This window comes from Hemitrygon akajei, chromosome 14, assembly GCF_048418815.1.
Source record: "Hemitrygon akajei chromosome 14, sHemAka1.3, whole genome shotgun sequence".
NCBI lineage: Eukaryota > Metazoa > Chordata > Chondrichthyes > Myliobatiformes > Dasyatidae > Hemitrygon > Hemitrygon akajei.
In genome coordinates this window covers 31,561,592-31,584,622 of record NC_133137.1, presented here as the reverse complement: position 1 = coordinate 31,584,622, position 23,031 = coordinate 31,561,592, and the positions used below count along the sequence as shown (strand labels likewise).

Below are 23,031 nucleotides of genomic sequence, written 5' to 3'. Positions count from 1 at the left end.
CATGGACGACCTCACTTCTGTGAGTTCCAATCCCTTCGCCAAATTTAACAAGTCTGATTTGGTGGCCGCCTCTAGCGCCTCCACAGTCGGGTTTTTCATAAATTCACCCACGTCCATCTTTGCTGGTTTCCCATCTGGCTACCTGCACAACCAGATCCAAGTTTGGACTTACAATCCCGATTCACTGGCCTCCCAATTTTGTCAAATCCCGAGACGAGAATCCCAAGTTGTTACGTATCCCGTAACTGGATCACTTACCAGCAAAGATAGAGAGGTCCGCTGAAGTCTGATGGTACCATTTTTAAACGTTTTTATTTATAAAGGGGCACAAAAGTAAGGTTAATACAAACATTCAGATAACATACGTCATCAATACTCAATCTAAAGCGCAGGTATAGTAATAATCAATAAGAAATAAGCTCTATCGTTGTCTAGGGGTAAGGTATATATTGTCCACTGTATATCTAAAAGTCTCTTGCGTTCACTGCAGTTCCACCAGCTGCCGTCTTTTTGGGGTGTCGTGGTGGTGCACTTTTGTTAGAGAGAGAGAGAGATAGAGATTGAATGAAACAGTTACCCGGCGGGTTTTTTCCAACCTTTAGGAGTTCGATTCATCGGAGTCTCGTTGGGGAATGGACACTCACTTGTGGCCTCTCCTGTAGCTAAGCCGTTCTTTCGTGGTGAGGTCGCCAATCCCAGGCAAGGAAAAGACGCACACGAACCCCCCCCCCCCACCGGCTGTCGCTATTAAACACTGTCATGGGATTTCTAGCATGTCTTCTGGTGCATCTGGGGGGCCGTCTTTACAACCCCTCTTTTATCTGAACTCACGGGGTCTCAGATGTCAATCAGGTTGGGATGATGCAATCTCTCTCCATCTCTCCACCTACGTTGCCCTGAGGGTATACACGTAGTACAGTTCCCAATTCACAAAGGTGTCTCCACGAGACAATGACCACAGTCGCCAGCTTTTGCCTCGCCGTAAAACGAGGGACACTGCATGTATCTTTCTCTTCTCTTGGGTCATTGACCCCCCCCTTCACTAGGGCTCTTGCGATTCTCACAAAGGAGGGGGCTGGGGTCATAACAATACATAAATCAAAAGTTTAGATGTGGCAAGTAAAGAGCTGGGATCCTCAAAGAAACACTGGAACCTAACTTATCCTGCATTTAAAATGGACATCTAATAATCCTTCCCAATATGATAGGCAAAGCTCCCTCCAGGTATAGTGAGAACTTTGGATTGTATGGCTAAATCAATGTTTCCCAACCTTTTTTAGCCCAACATCATCCTAAAGCACCTTCATACTTGCCAATGCCCCTCTTAGGCACAATCTACTTTCTGATACCCCAGTAGTGTAAAAATATGTCATATGCTAACATGAGAAAGGTAATTCTGCCTTAATTTTTTTTGTCTTTAAACCTAGCTTACACAGTACCTGTGCAATGTAAAGCAGCTTTGATATCAACATGATCCTTGAGCTTGTTGATTTTCAGTAAGAGTTGAAATATCTGGTTCAAGTTGTGACAGCAAAAGCCTTTAAGTATCCATGTGTAACAATGTTCAAATGGTTTCTGTTTTTTGTGAGTATGTGGTTCACTGCACTGAAACCTCTTTCAACAAGATGGAAATGCAATGAAGGGCAGTTTGGTTCTTTTCCAAAGTCCAGGAAACTTCCTATGACACTGTAGCCACATGCCACAAAAGCGGACATTTTTGGAAAACATTTTTGCTTCTTCATCATTCTGAATTTCGATAATTTCTTCTTACAAGCTCTCTTCCTGTTCTTCCACCTTGCAAAGAAATAGGTTAATTACCCGGTCTAGAATTTCCAGATCGTTCAAATCCTTGAATTAATTCTGAAAATCCTTCTTCAGTGACTGCAGGTGTAAGCAGTACTCTTACAAATCACCGTCTGTGAAAGAGAGTGTGTACTTTCCATGCAGGGAAACTGTGAGGACATTCTTCTCCCAATGTTTTGCTTATGTATTTCCAATTTTCTGCTAAAAGTGGACACTGCATTTTCGGCCTGAATTAAATTGAAATTCTTACCCTGCAGTTTCATATTTAGAATGTTCATTTTGTCATACACATTGGCAAGGTATGCCAAACTCCATATTAAAGTTCAATCTTGCTTCCCAAGCTCTTGCTGACTTTGAACAAAAATTCATCCACAGTGTCAAAAAGTTCAAAGAGACATTTCAATGCACTTCAGTGTGTAGAAGCAAGCATTCAAACTCTTCATTGATATCTTGGCATAACTGGCGAAATATTCTGCTATTTATTAGATGAGCTTTAACTTTGTTGATAGCAGATATTACAAGAGTTGTGCTTGAAAAAAGTCACTGGCTGAGGTTTTTAGCTGCGAGATGTTGATGGTAAATTCCACAATAGTTTGCAAACAGACTTGGAATTTCTTTTTTCATAAATGCCACAAAACCAGTGTGGTGACCTGTCACATGTGGTGCTCCATCTATTGCATAAGAAATCATATTCTTAATCAGAATACTTTTATCCTCAATATACATTTTGAACTTGTTGTAGATTGATTATCCATTAGTAATTTGTTTTTAACTTTTTACAAAAGAGAATCTCTTCATAAACTTCTCCAATTTTGATAAACCGTATATATGCCATTACCAATGCCTCGTTGTTTTGCACAGGTTCATCCCAAATTCTGTTTTCTGTAGCACTATGCATAGTTGATACTCGGCGTCTTCACTCAGTTTGTCAGTACCACGAGCTACAGAGTTATTACTCATATGAATTGACTTTAAAATATTGGTACCCATTTGGAGCACTTCTGATACAGTAGGCATTACTAATCTCTCACCAATTGTATGAGATTTTCCATACTGCAATCCTGCAACCTTGATGGTTTCGTGGCTTCATTAGACAGTACAGTATTACAAATACGACACATAGGGCGTCACTTAACTGAAGGGAACGGGAATGTTCCAGATATGCAAGATTGTATTGAGACACTTTCTGTAGTTTCTATTTCTTAGCAGGGTTAGAATTCAAGGCTTCACCGCCTTCTGACTCATAGAGATTATGCAGTACGTATTTATCCATCAACAATGGGCTAAATTAAAATTTTAAAATACACGAAGTGGGAATGCCTATTGGATGTTGATGATGGCAGTGAGTTGACATGGATGGAATGATGGTAGTGGCATGCAAAAGAGTGTCAAGATGAAGATGATGATCACAGCAGCGAAAATTATGTTGACAAGGATTCAGAATGGAATCTGAATGTTAGTCAGGCTAGAGCTAGTATTTGGCAAGCTACCTTTATGATAGTAAGCTTTTCTTGGGCTTCCAGCCAGATACAGGTATCAATTATAACCAAAGTTTTGATGAACTCTGCCATCATCTTCAGTGATGATCGATCATCACTGAAGAAGATGGTAGAGTTTGTCATTGAAACATTGGTTATAATTGATACCTGTACCCGGCTGGAAGCTTGTGAAAAGTTACTCGTCATATGTGCCAGGAAAGCAACAGGTTCTTTTTTACATTTATATTATTCCAGTTAGTGCAACTGACCAATTATGTAAGGTCTCATAATCCCCAAAGATGGTTCTTGGCTGCACGTATGAAGCCGAAATCACTTTGAGCACCTCAAGAGGAATCCTCGAGGTCAGCAGGTTCATAGGTTGGCTCTATTTCACCATTTGGTTCTGGCTAGCACTGAATCATTGCCGGACCTGTTTTCCATAGATCTGTAGAGAAAGTTGAGGAAGTGTATTTGGCTTACCAAATTGCATGAACTCATTCCCTGCCACGAGCCAAGGGTACACCCTGATTGCTCATTTATGCATCCCCAATAATGTCTGTTTGGATGGTAAGGGTGGATGAGATTGCCAGTGTAACGCTTGGTTCGGCTAGCGGCTTATTCGAGGGGAAGATAGCTCTCAGCCCAGCCAAACTTAAGAAATCTTGTTTGGGTGGATGCTGCGCAATATGTCCCCTTTTACAAATCAGTACCACAAAATAACAAACAGTACACAATATGTGATTAAACGATTGAGCTGTATAATTCTTAATTTGATTATATGGTCAGTAAAGAAACATAAAAAAGGGTCCATTCTCATGAAACAGTCTTACGCACAACGTTGGAGCTCACAGTTCAGTCCACTGGTTTCCCGTCAACCTGCTCCGCTCCAAGTCCACTCCGCCCTACCAACTCTCTCCATTCGCGTCTTTCTTTCTCACCTCTCCCCAGCAAAAGACCAGGACATCCCTGCTCCCAGACCCACAAGAAAGAACAACATCCCTCTCATTGGATAGTCCAACGTTCCAAAACCCTGTTATCTCTAGTCATAACCCAAACATTGCTGCTACCAAGAAACCGTTACATTAGCAGTGAAACCTTGCAGCGTGTTACACTCTCCCCCCCCCCACCCCCACCAAATTTAGTCATGATCTCATGACATTGAGATAATTTGCCAACCCTTCCTGCAAAACACAAAGGCCAATCCAGGTGTAAAAGGCAGTAACATAGCTCCTTAACACGATAGGGGCCACACTCTGTTCCCCTGGTGCTATGTAGGCCAGCCTATCCAGTGGTCTCCTAATTCTCTGAGACCTCCATACCCCCTCACCTAACTCTTCTGGTTTAGACACTACTGGGGATACTTTTGGTCTATCTGGTGCAGCCTCCCCTGACCTATTGCTTATGCCCACCTGCAACTTGGACCCCTCGGTCCCGTGGCCAAGCCCTGCTTCATCCCTTGCAGGGTCTCACTGCAACTCAGACTGTTCACAGCTAGCCCCCCCCCCCCCACCGACTTCACCTGACTCCACAGGAGAAGGGCTAGAGGTCTCTTCCTCAGTCAATGGGGAGTTAACAAAAGACAGCATATTCCACACATCCAGGTCCTAATCCTCTGAAGCAGTATTCCTCTCAAGGGTGGGGGCTGGCCTAACCTCTCCTGCTGTGGGCCCTGCAGTCACCCTGTGTTTCCACAGAGTCCTCTTACTAGGGGTAGTCTCCAAGTCAGGCTCTGGGTCTACCTGCACCTCTTGTCCCAGGGGCAGCAGGTAGTTCTGATGGAGAATTGACAGGCCCATTCCCATCCTCTGGTTTCATCTGGAAAACTGGTAGGTGTGGAATTTGGCTCTCCACCACATAGGGTGTGGCCTCCTAACAGTCTGCCAATTTATTGTCCCATAGCCCCAAATTCCTTATGAGGACTCATTCTCCCAGCAGGAGTTGGGAGAACCTCACCTTTTGAGCATACCTCCCCTTATTTCCTTGATTCTGCTTGGCAGCTGCGACCCCAGCTAATTCATAAGCCCTTTTCAGCTGTCTTCTCATGTCAGACACATACTTCAGATAAGTCTTTGGTGGTAAGTTGCCCTCGTCAGTCCCAAAACAAAGGTCAATGGGCAACCTTGCCTTGCGCCCAAACATCAGATTGTATGGCGAATACCCGGTAGCTTCATTTCGGGTACAGTTGTAACTGTGGACCAGATGTCCAGTATGTTGATTCCACCTGCTCTTCCTGCTGATCTCCAAGATCCCGAGCATATCTAGCAAGGTCCGATTAAACCACTCAGGCTGGGGATCACCCTGCGGATGATAGGGCATGGTCCTTAACTTCTTGACTCCAAGCATGTCCAGTAACTCATGGATGAGTCTGTGCTCGAAATCCCATCCTGGTCACTATGTATCTGCCTGGGAAGGCCATAATAAATTAAATACTTCTCCCATAACACTTTGACCACCATGGACGCCCTCTGGTCCTTGGTAGGGAAAGCCTGTGCATATCTGGTGTCTTGGTCCATGATGACTAAGTCATTTGCCGCATTGCTGGCATTGGGTTCTGTTGACAGGAAATCCATGCACACCAGGTCCAGGGGCCCCGCACTCTGCAAGTGAGACAAGGGAGCTGCCCACATATGCATCGAGTGCATGACTTGCAGTGTTCTTCTACCTCCTACTTCATTCAGAGCCAGTAAAACCGGCCTCTGAGCAATCCATAGGACTTTTCAACCCCCAAATGTCCAGAATCATCATGAAGTAACTTCAACTCAATTCTCCGATATTTCTCAAGCAGAACCAGCTGGCAACGCCGAGGTCAGTCCGGGGTGACATGACCCGGTATAGGATCTAGTTCCACAACTCCAACTGAGGCCATTCTCTCAGTAACAGAGGTACCATCACGTGTTTCATCTTCTCAGCCTGAGCCATAATGTCTCCCTTTTCAACTGCAGAGCAAATGATACCGCTGACCAGGTCATCTCACTTGCAGCTGCCACTTCCCCAGAACTCAATTCCGGCAGCTGATTTGTCTTCAGAGCAGTCAGGTTTCAGTAAACTTGGGGAATGGTGTCATCAGAAGCTCGCAATTGATCCTTCGCTCGATCCTGCCCCTCCTTTCCCTCTGCCTTCATGGTGATGGCAAACTGACCCAGGGCCTTCACCTAGGGACAGGAACGCTCTCCCACTCCTCATCCCCGATCAGTCCCTCATGCACCCATCGGGACAAAGCATCAGCATCAATGTTCCTGCTTCCCAGAGGGGTGGGTCACACCTGCTGATAACAGCTGACATATCTCCATTCTCAACTCTGTCACAATCTCCTCTGTCGCTCCCCAGGGTAGGGTATCCATGGTCACTTTGCTGCAGGGGACCACTACCAAGGACTTACCCTGCCTCCAAGCTATTCTTCTCTTCCCGTACTTCTCTGATCAGCTCAACAAAAGATGGAGGGGAGCACATCTTAAGAGACTGTCAGAGACCCCAAGCAATCAGGTCCTGGGACTGGGTACCCTTGGCTATCTGGTCCAATCTTAACTGATCCACCTCAGCTGCCTGAATGAACCCTCTGTGCTTCAAGCAATTTAGCAGCCAAAAAATATAAGCAGAAAGCTTCTCCCCCTTCTCCTGACGCACGTTCTGAAACCCTGCCATGAGCTCCATTGGGCTTCCTGTCGGGCCAAAAGCATTGTCCAGTGCTTGCGTGTAATTGACAGCTGTCACCACGGGATACCGCATCCTGATGGCTCTCACAACATCAGCAGCCTGTCCAGTCAAACTCTCGACCAATCTCTGTCGCTTTACATCATCAGAGCACTGCCACTCATCTAACCACTGAGTGGTCTGCTCTGCCCAAGCTTCATACTCCTCTTCCCCTTTAGGGGTGGGCATTATTCCAGAGAATAGGCAGAGCCTAGCATAGCTGGGAATTTGAACCTGGGCATTTTTCCATTTTTTTGCCAGAGAGGTAAGGGCAGATACTAACTTAGAATTCTCACTCTTCACTGGGGGACGTGGACTAATTGGACATTCCAAATCTGACCACTCCTTCCCCTCACTCCTCAGAAACAATAGAACCCTGACTTTGAAATCTCCGCCCCCAGCTACCGCTATGTCAATGCTGGTCTGCATTAAAATGAGAGCTGTTCTGCCATTTTATCAAACCTCCACCCAGCAATCACAAATTTATCAGTACTTAACTGGTGAATTAACAATTCATCCAGAGTACGAATATCTACCCCACTGGTTTAATGCTCAGGGTAATCACACAGCATCCAATAAAAATCAATCCCGGATGAGCCCCCACAATTGTAACTCTCAGTTCGGCTAGTGGCTTAATCTAGGGGAAGACAGCCCTTGGCCCGGCCAAACTTAAGAAATCTTGTTTGGGTGGATGCTGCGCAATGTGTCCCCTGTTACAAGTCAGTACCACGAAATAACAAACAGTACACAATATGTGATTAAATGATTGAGCTTTATAATTCTTATTTTGACTATATGGTTAGTAAAGAACCAAAAAAAAGAAAAGGACCCATTCTCATGAAACAGTCTAATGAGCAATGTTGGAGCTCACAGTTCAGTCCACTGGTTTCCCATCGACCTCCAAGAGTAGCCGACCCTCAGACCCTCGCTCCAAGTCCACTCCATCTGCCGGTCTACCAACACTCTCCATTCACGTCTTCTCTCAAGACCGCAAAATCCCTGCTCCCAGACCCACAAGAAAGAACAACCGTCCGCTCAGTAGTGGACGAAGGGTCTCAGCCCGTAACGTTGACAGTGCTTCTCCTTATAGATGCTGCCTGGCTTGCTGTGTTCCACCAGCATTTTGTGTGTGTTGCTTGCATTTCCAGTATCTGCAGATTTCTTCGTGACAACATCCCTCTCATTGGATAGCCCCACATTCCAAAGCCCCATTAACACTAGTCATAACCCAAACATTGCTGCTACAGAGAAACCATTACATTAGCAATGAAGCCTTACAGCGCGTTACCCAAGTTTCAAGCATGTTGTGACAATAAGTACTCACCCCTCGCAGAGCTATGGTTCTTACTATGTTCCAGTGCCTCATCCTGATTTTTGGAAGCGTCTGCTCTACTAACGGTCTGTAAGGTCTCATGCCTCAGGTTAGGGTGCCATTTACCACCTCTCCCCCAGAATCTTGAATGCCTCCCCCCTCAATGATTTCTATTTCCCCTAATGCCCCCTGAGGATGAATAACCGCCGCATTGGAAATCAGTGGGCTAAATAAATAAGCCCAAATTTATCTAGTGATAGATCTTGTCACTTTCTTGAAATCATAGTCACCATCTAAATTTACTATTGATAAGTTGTTCAAATAACTCAGCTATCAAAATATTTATCATAACAATTTCTTATAGATCTTTCAGATCTAATATACTTTGAAAAGGAACAATGCCCTTGTAAAATGCCCAAGGTTAAAAAGGTGATGTACTTTTGATATACTTGAATATTATTTGAATAATAATTTTGGACATAGTATGTTCTTGATTTTGGAATTGCTTTAAAACTTTGTTTTTATTAATTTTCAGGACAAGTTAAAATGGACGATAATTACACCAAATGTTAGAGAAAATGGAAACAAAAAATTTAGGTAATTAATTTGTTCCTCTATAGAATTTGACAAATAGCAGAATCCCTTTCTACAGTCAAGTATCACCAGTCACAAAAACTTGAATTTACATAGTACTTTTGTTATAATTGCAATGTAGTTCAGACCAAAGAATTGAACTCAAACCAGTCTTCATATATATAATTACTTTGATAGAAATGTGGTTAGGTGGGTTAGTAATTTCACAGATGATACAAAAATTGGTAGTGATCTGGATGGTATAGAACAGTTTTCCCCAACCACTGAGCCGTGGTTCGGTGTTTGGTGACCACTGGAAGATTGCTAAAGATACAGCAGAAATTAGATCTGTTGCAGGTAAGGGTAGAAAAATGGCAAACGAAGTTTAATTGGGCAGGTGTGAAGCACTTTGGGAGATCAAATGTACAGGCAAAATACGCAGTTAAATGGATGTATGGAGGGATCTTGAGGTCTAAGTCCATAGCTCTCTGAAAGTGGTTAATAGTGTGGTAAAGAAGGCATATGGCATGCTTGCCTTTATTTATCAAGACACTGAGTTCAAGTCAGAAAATTATGTTGCAGTTTTATAAAACTCTAGTTGGGTTGCATCTGGAGTACAGTATTGCATTCTATTCTGGTTACCCAATTATAGAGAGCATATGGAGGCTTTAGAGAAAATGCAGAAGTTGTTTACCTGGATGCTGCCTGGATAAGAGTGATGTGCTATAAAGAGAGGACAAACTTTGGATTGTTTACCCTGGAGTAACTAGGCCTGAGGGGAGACTTGATGGAAGTTTATAAATTTGGTGAGAGGCATAGATAGACAGCTATAATCTTTTCATACTCAGGTCAAAATGTCTAATAATAGAGGGCATGCATTTAAGGTGAGAAGGGATAAGTTCAAAGAAGATGTGAGGAGCAAGTTTATTTCAACAGAGTATGGTGGCTGCTTGGAATGTAATGCCAGGGTTTGTAGTGGAAGCAAATAAAGAGGAGGCATTTAAGAGTCTTTTAGATAGGTCAGTGAATGGGCAGAGAATGGAGAGATATGAATCTCGTACAGGCAGAAGGGATTAGTTTAGGACAGTGTTTAATTGCTAGTTTAAGTAGTTTGGTACAACATCATGGACTGAAGGGCCATTTCCTATGCTGTACTTTTCTATGTTCTGTTCTATCTGTCCTGTCTGGCTGCATCATTGTGAGTTACAGAAGCTGCAAGGCATCGGACCATAAGACCCTTCAGAGGATAATAAAAACTGCTGAGAGGATCACTGAGGTCTCCCTCCCCCCTATTTGTGACATTTGCCAGGAATATTGTATATGAAGGGCCCAACACATTGTTGAGAATCCCTCCCACCTGTCCCACAATCTCTTTGACCCACTACTGTCAGGAAGGAGGTACAGGAGAACCAGACTGTTTAACAGCTTCTTCCCTCAGGCTGTGAGACTAATGAATATCCTGCCACCACCCGAGGTCTCATCACTAGAACAGCGAGTGGTTTACTGTTGCTTGTGCTGTGCACTGCATGCACTTCAATTTTTTAAATATTTATTTTAATATACTGTGGTAATATTTTATTTTATGTGCTGTGTATGATATATATTTCATAGGTGCACTGTGGTATGGAGGAACATTGTTTCTTTTGATTGTATATATGTACAGTCAGATGACAATAAACTTGAATGTGAACTTATGCAGAACCTTTAAGGTCAATTAAAAAACTTTAGTTCTTACTACATGTCTCCCTATGAACTCTGCAATTGGAATAAAAAACTGTAGGAATCACCAAATACTCTGAAGCTATTATAATCTTCAGAAAAAATCAACCACCAATTACCCCATATGAAATTGATAACTCTATTAAAAATGCTGATCAGAGAATGGACAAGATCTTTTCAGCTGCTGAACATGCTATAAGAGTTTGTCTTTTACAGAGGATAGTAGGTTCCTTGTGACACAAATCAGGTTACAGTAACTTTATTGTATTAAAGCTCAGATCATAATGTGTTTGCACTGTTCAAGCAACCATTAAAACGAACAAGGCAATACATTTATTGTACCCTGATATCGTTCACAAGACTTGGTAGCCTTCAGATTTAGTGGAGCTCCTTAGCTAATTATTCTTCATCTTTTATTATTATTCTTTCCTTCTTTCTATATTCATGGTCAAAATAAACACTTCAAACTTTGGTCAAATTCCTACATGCTTTTCTGAACATATTTCATGACTGATACTAATCCTCAAGCTGTAGGTTTTCTATTGTTCAATTGGTTTCCAGTAGTTTAACCACTTGTTACAAATGGATTTCATCTTATCCTACACAGCTGATAAGAGAATTTAGACTATCATTCCATTTGTAGTTCAGTTGTTTACACATAATTCCACAATTTTAAATTTGCCTTGACAAGTTAAGAATATTTTAACAATTGAAAATCTTGCATGCCTGTAATGTTTATTTGCACAATTAATGAACTCATGCAATAATAAGAATAAACAGGATTTGGTTAATTCTTATTTCCCATATTTCCTGCAACATGTGTTAGGTTGAGTGAGTGCCATTTGGAATGTTGAGTTGCTAATTGCTAGTGCTGTCATCCAATCACCACTAACTGAATTCGTCACCTTCCTGCTGTGCACATTTCTGGTGAACATCCACTGTGTATGCTAACACCTTCACCAAACAGGCACAAATATGTCCGCATGTAGCAGGTGTCATTTTGGAGCTTTGGGAATGTAATCAACACTCATAAAATAAACACCACTGAGCCCAATTTAATCCTCAGGATTAGTCACCTCTGTTATTCTTAGCTACTCGCAGCAGCAAAAATTAATCTCAAAAGAATCTAATAGTAGTTATTATTAGTTATTTAAATCTTCTTCCTAAGCTAATATTTTAATGTTTCTTTAAAGCATTTTTCTGCCAGATAAAGGTTATTATGAATGTGCTGTAACCAAGCTGAGATGGATAACAAAATCACAGGTTACCCTAACTTATGAATATTGCTCCTGGAATGAGTATATTTCAGACGTGCAGAAGCAATGTTGGATAATTGGAAGTTCATTATTCAACATCACCACTCAAGATGGCAATGTGGAAGCTATTTACCTCCCTCATTTTATTTGTGAAACAGGTATTTTTTAAAAATAGTATCAGATCTATACTTGCTTCACTATGTTTTCTCATTTTATGTTTTATCTCCTGTTAACAATAAATGAAGCATACAAGGAAATATTCTTTGCTTACAGAATTCCCTAATGTATTCATAATTTTCACTAGTCATTGATTTGGATTAAGTTACTTAACTCTTTGAGTCAAATCTCCATTTGATCAATACTTAGCATATACCTTGCTACACTTTCCAAACAGCTGTATCAATCACTGACTTGTAGGCTCCAGTTAAACCATAATTTCTATACTGAAGTGAATACAACCATATATTTATATGAATTATCTGCAATATTTTGTGAAAGTTATCTGCTTAATTTAACCCTGTAACGTTTGGTAGCATTGGAATCTGTGTTGAATGAACTACAAGATCAATACATCATAACTGAGGTGTAGTGCACAAGATCGAGGCATTTCAGAATATAAAGTAAGTGCTACAAAAGGTGCTGATAGAAATGGCGTAACGTATACTGCAGTAATTGTAGTAGAATGCCAGTGATTCAAGGAGAAAACAGAAAAGAATGAGGTAATTTTTTTCTGTATTATTGCAGCTGTATCCTGAAATACATAGTGTTCACACTAACATTCTTTGCCACTCCTCCACATTGGCAGCTTCCATGGAAATATTGCTGCTCAATTAATGGATGAAACCCTACCCTTCCTGACCTTGTACACCAACTTCTCTGAAGCAATGGCCAAAAACTGAGATGACCTTGTAATTTTGATTCTCATTTCCAGAATGCTCTGAAAGATTGCAGTGTCGGCCCTCATTTCAGAGGTGTGACTATCATTGCTTAGGATTGTGCAAAATTAAGGATTTGCATTTAATGAGAAGCATTGTAATGTCCTTGGCAGCCCATGTGTTATTTTTAATAATAACAATAATAATACTTTATTGATTCCAAGTGGGAAATGCTTTTGTTACAACAGCAACATTTAAAAACACACTTAGCAGTATGCAGACTTAACTAACAATAAAATACAGACTAACAATATACACAATAATAATTTACTGATATGCAATAATAATGTACAACATAATAAAACAGACTATTATACTATGATGTGGCTTCCACTGTCGCAAAGATGAACTGCTGTATATGCTTATTGCATTTGCTAGGGAATATTTTTTGTAACGATCCTTGTGATCCTTAGTGCAGTTCCATAAATCTGTCATCTTTGTTCTGTGCATGGGATTAGGTACATGCTGCAATCTGACATCCATTCTGTATATAACAGCATATTCTATCTTGAAATATCAAAACTGGTCACATTTTAACTTGTTCTTTTTTATTTGTTCTGCTTAAAATGTAATTACTGTGGTTATTTTTTAGAAAAACTCTTTCTTACAGATGCAATAAAATACAAAGTTGCATGGGCAATTGCCATGTTGAGAACTGTATACTTCAGGTTATAGTCTGTAACCTTGACATCTGCTATATTGATCAGACAGTCAATTCTTAAGTTTCTGTTATTTTTGCTGGATCTCTGTGTTAACTTCAAAATCACTAGATGTCTTAGTTGTACTTCAGCATTCCATGTCTATCTGAAGACTTAACAGATCAGGAGTTTTAAAAAAGCATTATACAACAGTATCAGGATCAGATTTCTTTTTGTAAGAATAGAAGCTGACTATGTCACAAAATCAATGTCTTTAGTTCAATAGCACTAGTGTAAGCTTATCATGCATTTCATTGAGAAACATCAGGGAGAACGGGAAATTACTTAACCCAGGGCACATTGGAAAACTGGGAAAGAATTTTGAAAATATGTCATGTTTTAAATAAGTTGAATATCACATAATGAGTTAGGAAAACATGAATCTCATTAATTTGTAATTTAGTTATAATTTATATGTTATTGGTTTATTATTGTGAAATATATTGAGACACATTGAAAAGTTTTTTTGTTTTACATGCCATCTGGACAAATCATACCATACATAATGACACTGAAGTGATAAGGAAAACAGAATGCCAAATCTAATGTTGCAATTACAGAGAAAGCACAGTGTAAGCACTGCGGGGTAGATTAGGAGATCAAGAATTCATCTTTTGATGTATGAAAGGTCTGTTCAAGACTTTTATTACAGTGGGATAGAATTTGTCCATGAGTGAATTGATAACAGGTGCTCCCATCAACCACCATCGTTAACCAGAAAATGTCAGCCTTGTGAAAACTAATATACGTTGAATAAACCATAACTAGATTCCTCTAAATGATGAAATTCAATTACCTTTTCTTTTCAATTCAAAATATGTAAAAAGATATTATTTAAATACAATTAACTTTCACATAAGACGTAGATCATAGGGAGTTGTTTGATATGCACTTAAAAGTGAAAGTGTAAATTTTAAATATCAGAGTACTGATGTATTTTTTTAGTTTGTTATAACTGAATTTAGCTTTATTAATGCATCAAATTTCACAATATTTTTAGGTTCAAGAGAGGCTATGTACTCGGCAGTATACAACATTGCATGTTTCAGAGATAATATTTTCTTCCTGGAAATTCCATCAGAAGTGACTTTATCTCATGCCATATTAAGAAATCAGCCTCTTACCATTATGGGTGTTATCCTGTGTCAGGTTTGCCAAGTGCCCGTGCATGCTATCATATTAATATATCAGACTCTCCAAGCTGATTCTTCAAACTTCCACGTGTACTTGCTACCAAATGATTCAGCATTAATACAGGTAATTAATAAATTTTAATGTAAGGAAGAATAGCCATCTTTGATTTTTTAAAGTGTGTTAATTTCTATTTAGTACATAATAAAATCTTGGAACTCAATTATTTTCAAATTCCTTCAATAAATTCTTCACCAATTATGATTATGGCCTGGTTACTTGGCCTGATTGGTAAGTGTTGCCAAATAAACCCAAAAGTTCCCTTGTTTGATTCCTTTTTATGTCAATATAATTAATTTTAAGTTTCATCAGAACAATAGGGGGGAAAGTAATCTGAAATCTTTACTATCAAGCCATATTGAGTAATCCTTGCTTAAAAAATCTCAGTTCATTTCATTTCTTTGCAGCCGGTGAAATGTTTTATTTGGAGTGTAGGAAGCATAGTTTCCAATTTATACATATTAATGTCACACAAGCATTGATGTTTTCTGGAAATACCTATATTTCCCATTGCACTTCTGCATATGCCACATGAATATAGAAATCCCAAAACTCTGAATCAGTTTTTCTGGTGATTTCCTGGTTACATTGCACACCTGGGCTCAATGTGGATTCCAGAATGGATTAAGAACTCGAGGATAGATATGACATTATATTCATAAACAGATTAATTTAAATGAGTTTTTACAACCACAATAAAGAGCAATGGAATTTATATTATTTTAATTATGCTTCTGTAATTATTTTAGTTGTTAATATTAATTAAATGCATGAGTTTTAAAAGAAAAGCTGAAGCATTGCTTGACAATTGTACACAGTGCTGGTTCATATTAATCTAGGCATTTGTTTAGATTACATCACGTAAGTCTCTGCATTTCACAGAGTTTAAAAGAATAAGATAGAATATAGAACAGTACAGCACAGAAATGGGCCTTTCTGCTTTCTGCACTGATCAAGTTCTAGGGTAGTGAGATAAATGTTTAGGCTAATGACCTTTCCACAGATATTACCTGAACAATCCCTGAAATTTCTGTTCAGATTTCTGGCATTTGTAGTATTTTGCATTTATATACAAGCATACATTATTAAGGAAAGAAGTAGGCTACTTAGTTCCTCAAACCTAATCCCATCTGCCTGCACGTGGTCTATATCCCTTCATTTCCTACTTATTTGTGTGTCTCTCTAAATCTCTCTTAAATGTTCCTATCATATGTGTTTCCACCACTTCCCCTGGCAGTACATTCCAGGCACCTGGTACTTTCTATGTAAACAAATACATCTCATAAATGTCCTTTGAAGGTTTAAACTTTGCCCCTCTCACCTTGTTATCCTCATGGTCATCTATATATTTCTTTTCTCACTCTGAAATGCTGAGTATTTGCAGCATTTTCCATTTTTGTTTTGGGAAGATTGGTTGTGGAGATACAAAGTAGTAGTATTTTTATCCAGAGGACCATATATGTTTGGTATTTGGTAATGATAAGAATGGAAAGATTTTTTTAAAGTTTTAATTCAACCACTCATTTGCTTTCACATAGCCACCAGAAAAGATAAAGTAGAAGGAGACTTGAACATATTACCATATTTAATAACTCATTAACAGATATCCCAGCTTCCAGATAGATGCCAGTGAACATAAGTGATAATATAGGGCAAATGAGGGAACTGATTCTGCATAAAACATTAAGCATTTTCTTATCTACTACCAGGAAAGGGGATAAGTACAGAGAACCTAATATATGGTCAATATTCCTAAAAGATATGGTTTAGAACAATATTAAATGAGAGCATTTGTTTAGATTATTCTTATTTTTCATTTCTGACACAAGGTTTTTGAAACACTCTCCACTACATACTTGCAACATTTTCTTTCTTTGTTTTACATTTCCAGTATCTACAGTTACTTTTTATCAATTTTAGCCTCATTCAGCTTACAAATATTAGCTTTATTTCATATTTTAATTATTGTATACATTGATTAAGTGGACTGGTCATAATATATTTAATGCTATTAAACTGTGCAATATTTAGATTCTTCAAGGTGACAGTGCTACAGATAAAATGGTATTGATTCATGTTATTCACTTTAAAAAGTACTTTTTTACTTTACAGACCAAAAATCTTATCTTTTTTGTATTTCAGGCAGTTGACTTGCACGAAAACAATAAAAAATCAATGAAAATTCAAAGACCACAAATAATCACCCTCACCTATGGCAAGAAATACAAGCTCACATCCTTTGCAAATGTGACAATAACACCATCAGTAAGTAGGATTAGAATGTTCAAAATTAACTATTTTATAATCATTTATGTACAATATTTTACAGCATACATATCAAGTTCACTACTACTTCTGTCAACTTACTAATAGCATATTTAATGGTGACACCAGCTGATTGATCATGACACAGTTGATGAATAAAATTATAACAGAATAATTTATGTAACACCAGAACATTGAAAATTCAACATTCATTCTGTAATAGCTTTTTTTTGCTTGCCATCCCAGTTTTAATTTTTAATGTTTCCTTAATTTATTGTATACTGAGTATAATTGTGCTCCTTTTCTAGTTGCAAATTTACCTTTATGACTCTTTGGATACTTCCGCTATATGCAAAATTCTAGAATGAGTAAGAAGTATTAGGTACATAGGAACACAGAAGCAAGAGCAGGCCATTTAGTCATTCATTCCTGCTTTACTTACCATTCAAAAAGATCATGGCTGTTCTTTCACCTCAATGCTACTTTTTTACACTTACCTTATATCTCTTTGTACCCTTCTTATCTAAAAATCAAGCTTTTCTGTCTTGAGTTCAACTTTAGAACCCTAATCAGTTCCAAAGACTTAATTACATTTTTAATCCAGCAGCATCTTGAGACTTAAAAAATGTTCATTGCTTTACTATTTAAGCATTGTTACTTTTATGCCACTGCATTGCGCCATTACAACTTAGCAATACCATTGCACTCAGACTTAGGATTGTTTATTGCTGTTTTCATAACAATTTTGATTTACTAATCAGGGTTGTTAGCTCTAGGCTGTACCCCTAACCCTGGAGGACTAGTAGATCACTCTTTGACCTATTTGGCATGAGTGACCGTACCAAGAGCCAAAACATAAAGCCCTGACTCCGGCCAACGTAGCTCTCCAGGTCATAGAGGCACACAGGCCTCCAAACCATGACAAGGTTGTGGTCCTCTTGGAGGATTTAAGCTTTCCTTTACTTAAAATACTTAAATTACGCTTAAATGAATGTATAAATAAATTGACATTGTTTACTTTTTAAATGCTCCCTGCCTCCTCATCTAAGCCACATATATACAGTATGTTTGTTCTTTACTATATAATTGTACAGCTATTCATTTTAGACTGGATTAATTTATTTTCATGGAAATCTATTCCACATTCTTTTGATTATATTTTAAAAAGAAAGTCTGAGGTTCTCCAGTGCCTGCATAATTTCAAGGCTCAAATGAACGATTTACTTCCATTGTATTCCTTACTATCAGATTTTGCAGACAAGTCACTTATAATTCATTAATCACTAGCTAAAATATACATGTCTTTTAGTTGTATCTGCTGTAACATGTTGCATCTAAACTGCACAATTTCTATCTGCATGACTGCATTGAATATTTTGGTTTCTTACAAAGAGTTATACTCTTTTCCCTGCTAACATATCTTCATTCCCATCCTGACAACTTCCATCACTTTTATCAGTTGTTCTTAATAATCACACCTATGACTCATTATACAATTTGAAATTGTTAACCAGACTTTGAGGAAAATGTTTCATAACTGCAGCAGGACCTCAAGACTGTATGAGTTAAATTGTGTTGTACCTAAGTTAAGATGGCACAAGGTTGGAACTTGGGCCAAGTTGTCCCATTCTGTGCTAACTGTGGCTCCCATTATCCAACATCAGATCAGCTACTTCAGCATAAACCAGAGGTTAAATCTTGATCATTTCATGTGATTTGTAAGATTAAAATTGACCTTATAACTTTACAGTGGGTATTTAAGTGTAATTAAAGAAGTAATTAATGACATTAAAAAAATACACACATTGCTGACAATAACACAAATTTACTGTTTTGATTTCCTAGATTTAATCATGATGTTGACTTGTCATGAACACAAAAAAATGAGCATTTTATGGTGGATACAATATTCAATTTCCTTTTTCAATTTTCTTGTATTTATCATTGTTGCCACTAAAACCCACTGTACAATGATTAAAAATAATTTCCTGTCAATCCAATTTACCAGATTTATTTTTAATGACAGGATATAAAATTCTGCTACTTCAGGTATAATCTAAAGCAACCATTTTATGAAGTGAATTGCACAGATATGAACTACAATATTAAGTTAAGTTTGACAGAGAAAAATAAAATCGCTGTTCTATGGGAATTACTGATAAAACCAGGTAAGTCACTGCATAATATTCTGATGGTTAAATGAATGTATTTTACTTCATTGATACATAAAATAAATGTGTATCAGATTGGTGCTAATGCAGTTTATCTTGAAGATAAGTCATGTGTAATACAATGTAGTTTAGATTTTCCATGGCATTGTCATGTAATAGAAATAAAAACACTTGTTAAAGGAGAAAATCAAGGCTTGCAGTGAGCCAGGATTACAGAATTATTTCTGAAATCGTTTTAATAGCATTTGATTGAAGATCAGTAGAATTGTTCTCTGCACCATGCTTGTATAAAAGGAATTAAACAAAACTGGCTATACTGTATATTAGTGAGGTTTTTTTTGTAAAATGTACTTAACTCTGTTGGCCTAAAGAAGGAACCTCCACTTATGGGGAAAACCAGATTTGCGGTCAATAACTTAAATCATCACGAGTAAATCCACTATTTCAATAGCTGTGTCTTTTCCCAGAGAATGATTAGAAACTGGAGCTCTACCATAAGTTAAGGGAACTAGAGTCAATAAATTAAAGGAAATCTAGATAAACACATACTGTATTAGGGAAAAGAATGGAAGTGCTGTGCAAAAGTCTTAGGCATATATATATAGCTAAGCTGCCTAAGACTTTGGCATAGTACTGTGGTAATTTTATGTATTGCACTGCACAAAAAGCAAATTTCATGACATATTTGAGCGATGATGAAACTGATTCTGATATGGGTCTCTATGTGGGCTGAGAGTGAGAATGGAGCAGGGAAAAGGGAATCATGGTTGGGAAAGGGGGAAAGGAGTGTGGAGAGATCAAGTAGCACCAGAGAAATATTTTGTAATAATCAATAAACCAGTTTTTTGGAATCAAATGACCTAGCCTGGTGTCTCAGGGCTGGGTGTGTCTGCATTTGTGCTACAAGATCCCCCGCCCCACCGCTGGGCACTCCTCCTCTGCCAGCTGTCCTACAAAGATCTACCCTCGCCATTCCCAACCTCCTTTGCTCCCGTCAGATTGGCAAACTTGCTCTCTGCTCCACCTCGGCAAGTATACTCAGTGCAAAAGTCTTAGGCATCCTAGCTATATATATGTGCCTAAGACTTTTGCACATTAGTTTATTGTAATAATCTTAGCTAAAAATAAATCATTTAAACATTGTGTGTAAGAGCACTTATGGCTGATTCTGGCCAAATGGCCTGTTTCTGCACTGTAAACACACAGTAAGGACCTAAAGTATGACAAAAATAAAACCAAGCATGCATGATCGGGTCAGTTTCAAAATTAAATATGAATTTTATATTTTATTGTTAAAGGGCTGAAATGGCTAATAGAGAGGGCACAGTTTTAAGTTGCTTGGAAGTAGGTACAGAGGGAATGTCCAGTAAGTTTTTGACGCAGAGTGGTGAGTGTGTAGAATGGGCTGCCGGCGACTGTGGTGGAGGTGGATACAATAGCACCTTTTAAGGGACTCCTGGTATAGGTGTATGGAGCTTAGAAAAATAGAGGGCTATGGGAACCCTTGGTGATTTCTAATATACATGTTTGGAACAGCATTGTGGGCCGAAGGGCCTAAATTGTGCTGTAGGTTTTCTATGTTTCTATAACAAGCTATAGAAATTTATTTACAAATGACAATTTCTACTGTGCTCATAAACAAGCTAATATGAATGTACTGAAGCAGATACATGCTTTCTTTCTTCAGGAGATCTGCAGGGTATTTATCATGCCTGAATCACAAATAATCTTTGCTTTGTTAATATGAGTCAAATGTCTGTGAGACCCCTTTCTCATAGTCTGGTTTTCCAAGATGCAGCCAGCATTGATGCTGTCTGATTTCAAGGAAACATGTCCATTAGAAAGTATTATATGTAACATGAATGTGAAATAGGAGTTTATCCTCAGGGCATTATAATTCTAACCAACCTGATCATCTTGCTAATCCAATAAATAATAATTCTGAACACTGGATTAGATCTCAAGTCCACCCACAGTCCCCAAGATCTTCTAGGTTTCCTATTTTGTAATGTACAGAAATGAAGTTACTAATCTAAACATCTTCAGTTGATAAATATTAACCATTTAATAGAATTTTAATTTTCCAATTAATGAACTGAATTTGAAAATAGTTGTTTCTTCTGAACTATTTTTAAGACCTTGTATACAACTTGAGGAGAAAAAGAGCTTCAAAGTGAGACTTTATTTCTCTTTTAGAAGGGAGGGAGACACCAATCAACATAAAATGTGACTTTGTTTTTCTGCCTTTCTCTTGAGCAATGCAAGCAAATAGCCAGTCATATATGAATGACTGTGGAAAATCTAAACACCAAAAATAACAAAAATTAATATAGCTACAAATCAGAAATTTAAAATTCAAATAGTAGTTAGTATAAATTACCTATATTTCTCTAATTTCTATTAATAATTCATCTTTTATCTCCAGATATGTTTAAAAAATTGAAGAAAGGTGTGGATTTTGTACAAAGACACAAAAAGGAAATTATTTATTGTCTTAAAATGACTCAACCAATCTGGTCACAGCTACGACTCAAGAATGTTATTAACATAAATGAAGAGCGTGAGGTTGGCTCTCATATTACAGAGATTCAACAAAATAGAGCCCTAGTTCAACTAATAATGAAAAGGGGAGAAGAAGCAGAAGAAGAACTGTACAATATACTACTTGAAAATAATCCTTGTTTTGTGAATGAAATGGAATGTAATTATTCAGACAAATTATGTAACAACTGTTTAAAACAATGGAGTTTAGCTTGTTTACAGGATGATAATTTAACTGTAAAAGAAATTAATAACAAAATATTAAGCACGTGGCTGGCTCAATTGGTTTGTATATTCGGTGGTATGATTGTAGGTTATCTAATTGGCCACAATTTTTCATAAATTAGTTTTGCAGATCTGCAATATAACTGAAGCTGTCTGATGATCAGCTTTACTCTACCAGTGAAATGTATTCTTTGTTAGAATTATATCATAAGATTCTAGGTTTCATCTCTCTAATAATAAACTCTACTAATGTACTAAAATCTTTTAAAGCTTCTAGCTCTATAGTGATCATTTATCAAATCATTTTGTTTCATTCTTATATAAATACTGTAAAATTATTTGCTGTTAATAATCTTGTAATTTTATTTTTCTTCTTCAAACAGTTCTAATTCATTTTGTTTACTTTCAGCCATAGGGATGTTTGTTCTATGATGTCAAGTATTTATAAATGAAAGTGTAACAAAGGTAAAAATCCCTTTTCAAGAGGTCTAAGTAAAATTAAGCCCTAGATGTTGAACATTGTTAATAATTCTCTTAGAAACAGAAAGCGACATACAATGATGACACAAGAAAATCATTAACAATATCACCCTAAAACAATTAGACCTGTCCATGATGGAATGAAGGCAAAGAGATTCCAAATGACATTTTCCTCAACCCTTCTAATAAAGTCACAAGGATGCTCCTGAGCTTCCAATTGCCAATCACTATAATTCCAGATCCTACTCCCTCTCCAACTTCTCTGCCATTGGCCTCCTAAATTGTTCCAGCAAAGCCTAACATAAGCTCAAGGTACTGTCCCTCACCTTCAGTTTAGACACATTGTAGGCCTCACGATTGAATTCAGCATTTAATCCTTTCAGATAATCAATTAACTCAGCTTTTCTTCACAGATACTGCCTGATTTGTTGTTTCCAGTATTGCCTTAAGACTTCCAGCAACTGTTCTATTCTGCTTTTCACAATTCTAGGATGTTGATTTTTTTCATATTTTATCCTCATTCACTTCCCTCTGTTTACACACGCAGACACACCTTATCAGACATTCCTTTTCTTCTCTCCAAATCTGCAATTTGTTTTATAGATGGACCTGAAATATTAACTGTTTGTCTTCTCATAATCACTGATCTGAGATTTCCGGTACTTTACTGATTTTATTTTGCCTTTTCATCAAA

The 23,031-nt window shown here is 38.0% G+C and overlaps 2 protein-coding genes across 2 annotated transcripts in view; both read left to right on the top strand.

Annotated features, from left to right (window-relative positions):
• LOC140738937 (uncharacterized) overlaps positions 1-12,016 on the top strand; it is a 245,212-nt gene extending 233,196 nt beyond the window's left edge. The window contains exons 24-26 of the mRNA XM_073066949.1: positions 8,648-8,712; positions 8,819-8,880; positions 11,769-12,016. Coding sequence (XP_072923050.1) covers positions 8,648-8,712; positions 8,819-8,880; positions 11,769-12,000 — 359 coding nt within the window. The 3' untranslated portion in view covers positions 12,001-12,016. The remainder of the gene's footprint in view (positions 1-8,647; positions 8,713-8,818; positions 8,881-11,768) is intronic.
• A 2,557-nt stretch (positions 12,017-14,573) lies between these two features.
• LOC140738976 (caspase recruitment domain-containing protein 8-like) lies at positions 14,574-22,091 on the top strand. Its single transcript, XM_073066979.1, has 4 exons — positions 14,574-14,721; positions 16,798-16,920; positions 18,947-19,088; positions 21,517-22,091. Exons 1-4 carry the CDS (start codon positions 14,593-14,595, stop codon positions 21,972-21,974), a joined length of 852 nt encoding a protein of 283 aa, XP_072923080.1. The 5' UTR covers positions 14,574-14,592; the 3' UTR covers positions 21,975-22,091.
• Positions 22,092-23,031: the final 940 nt, after the last annotated feature.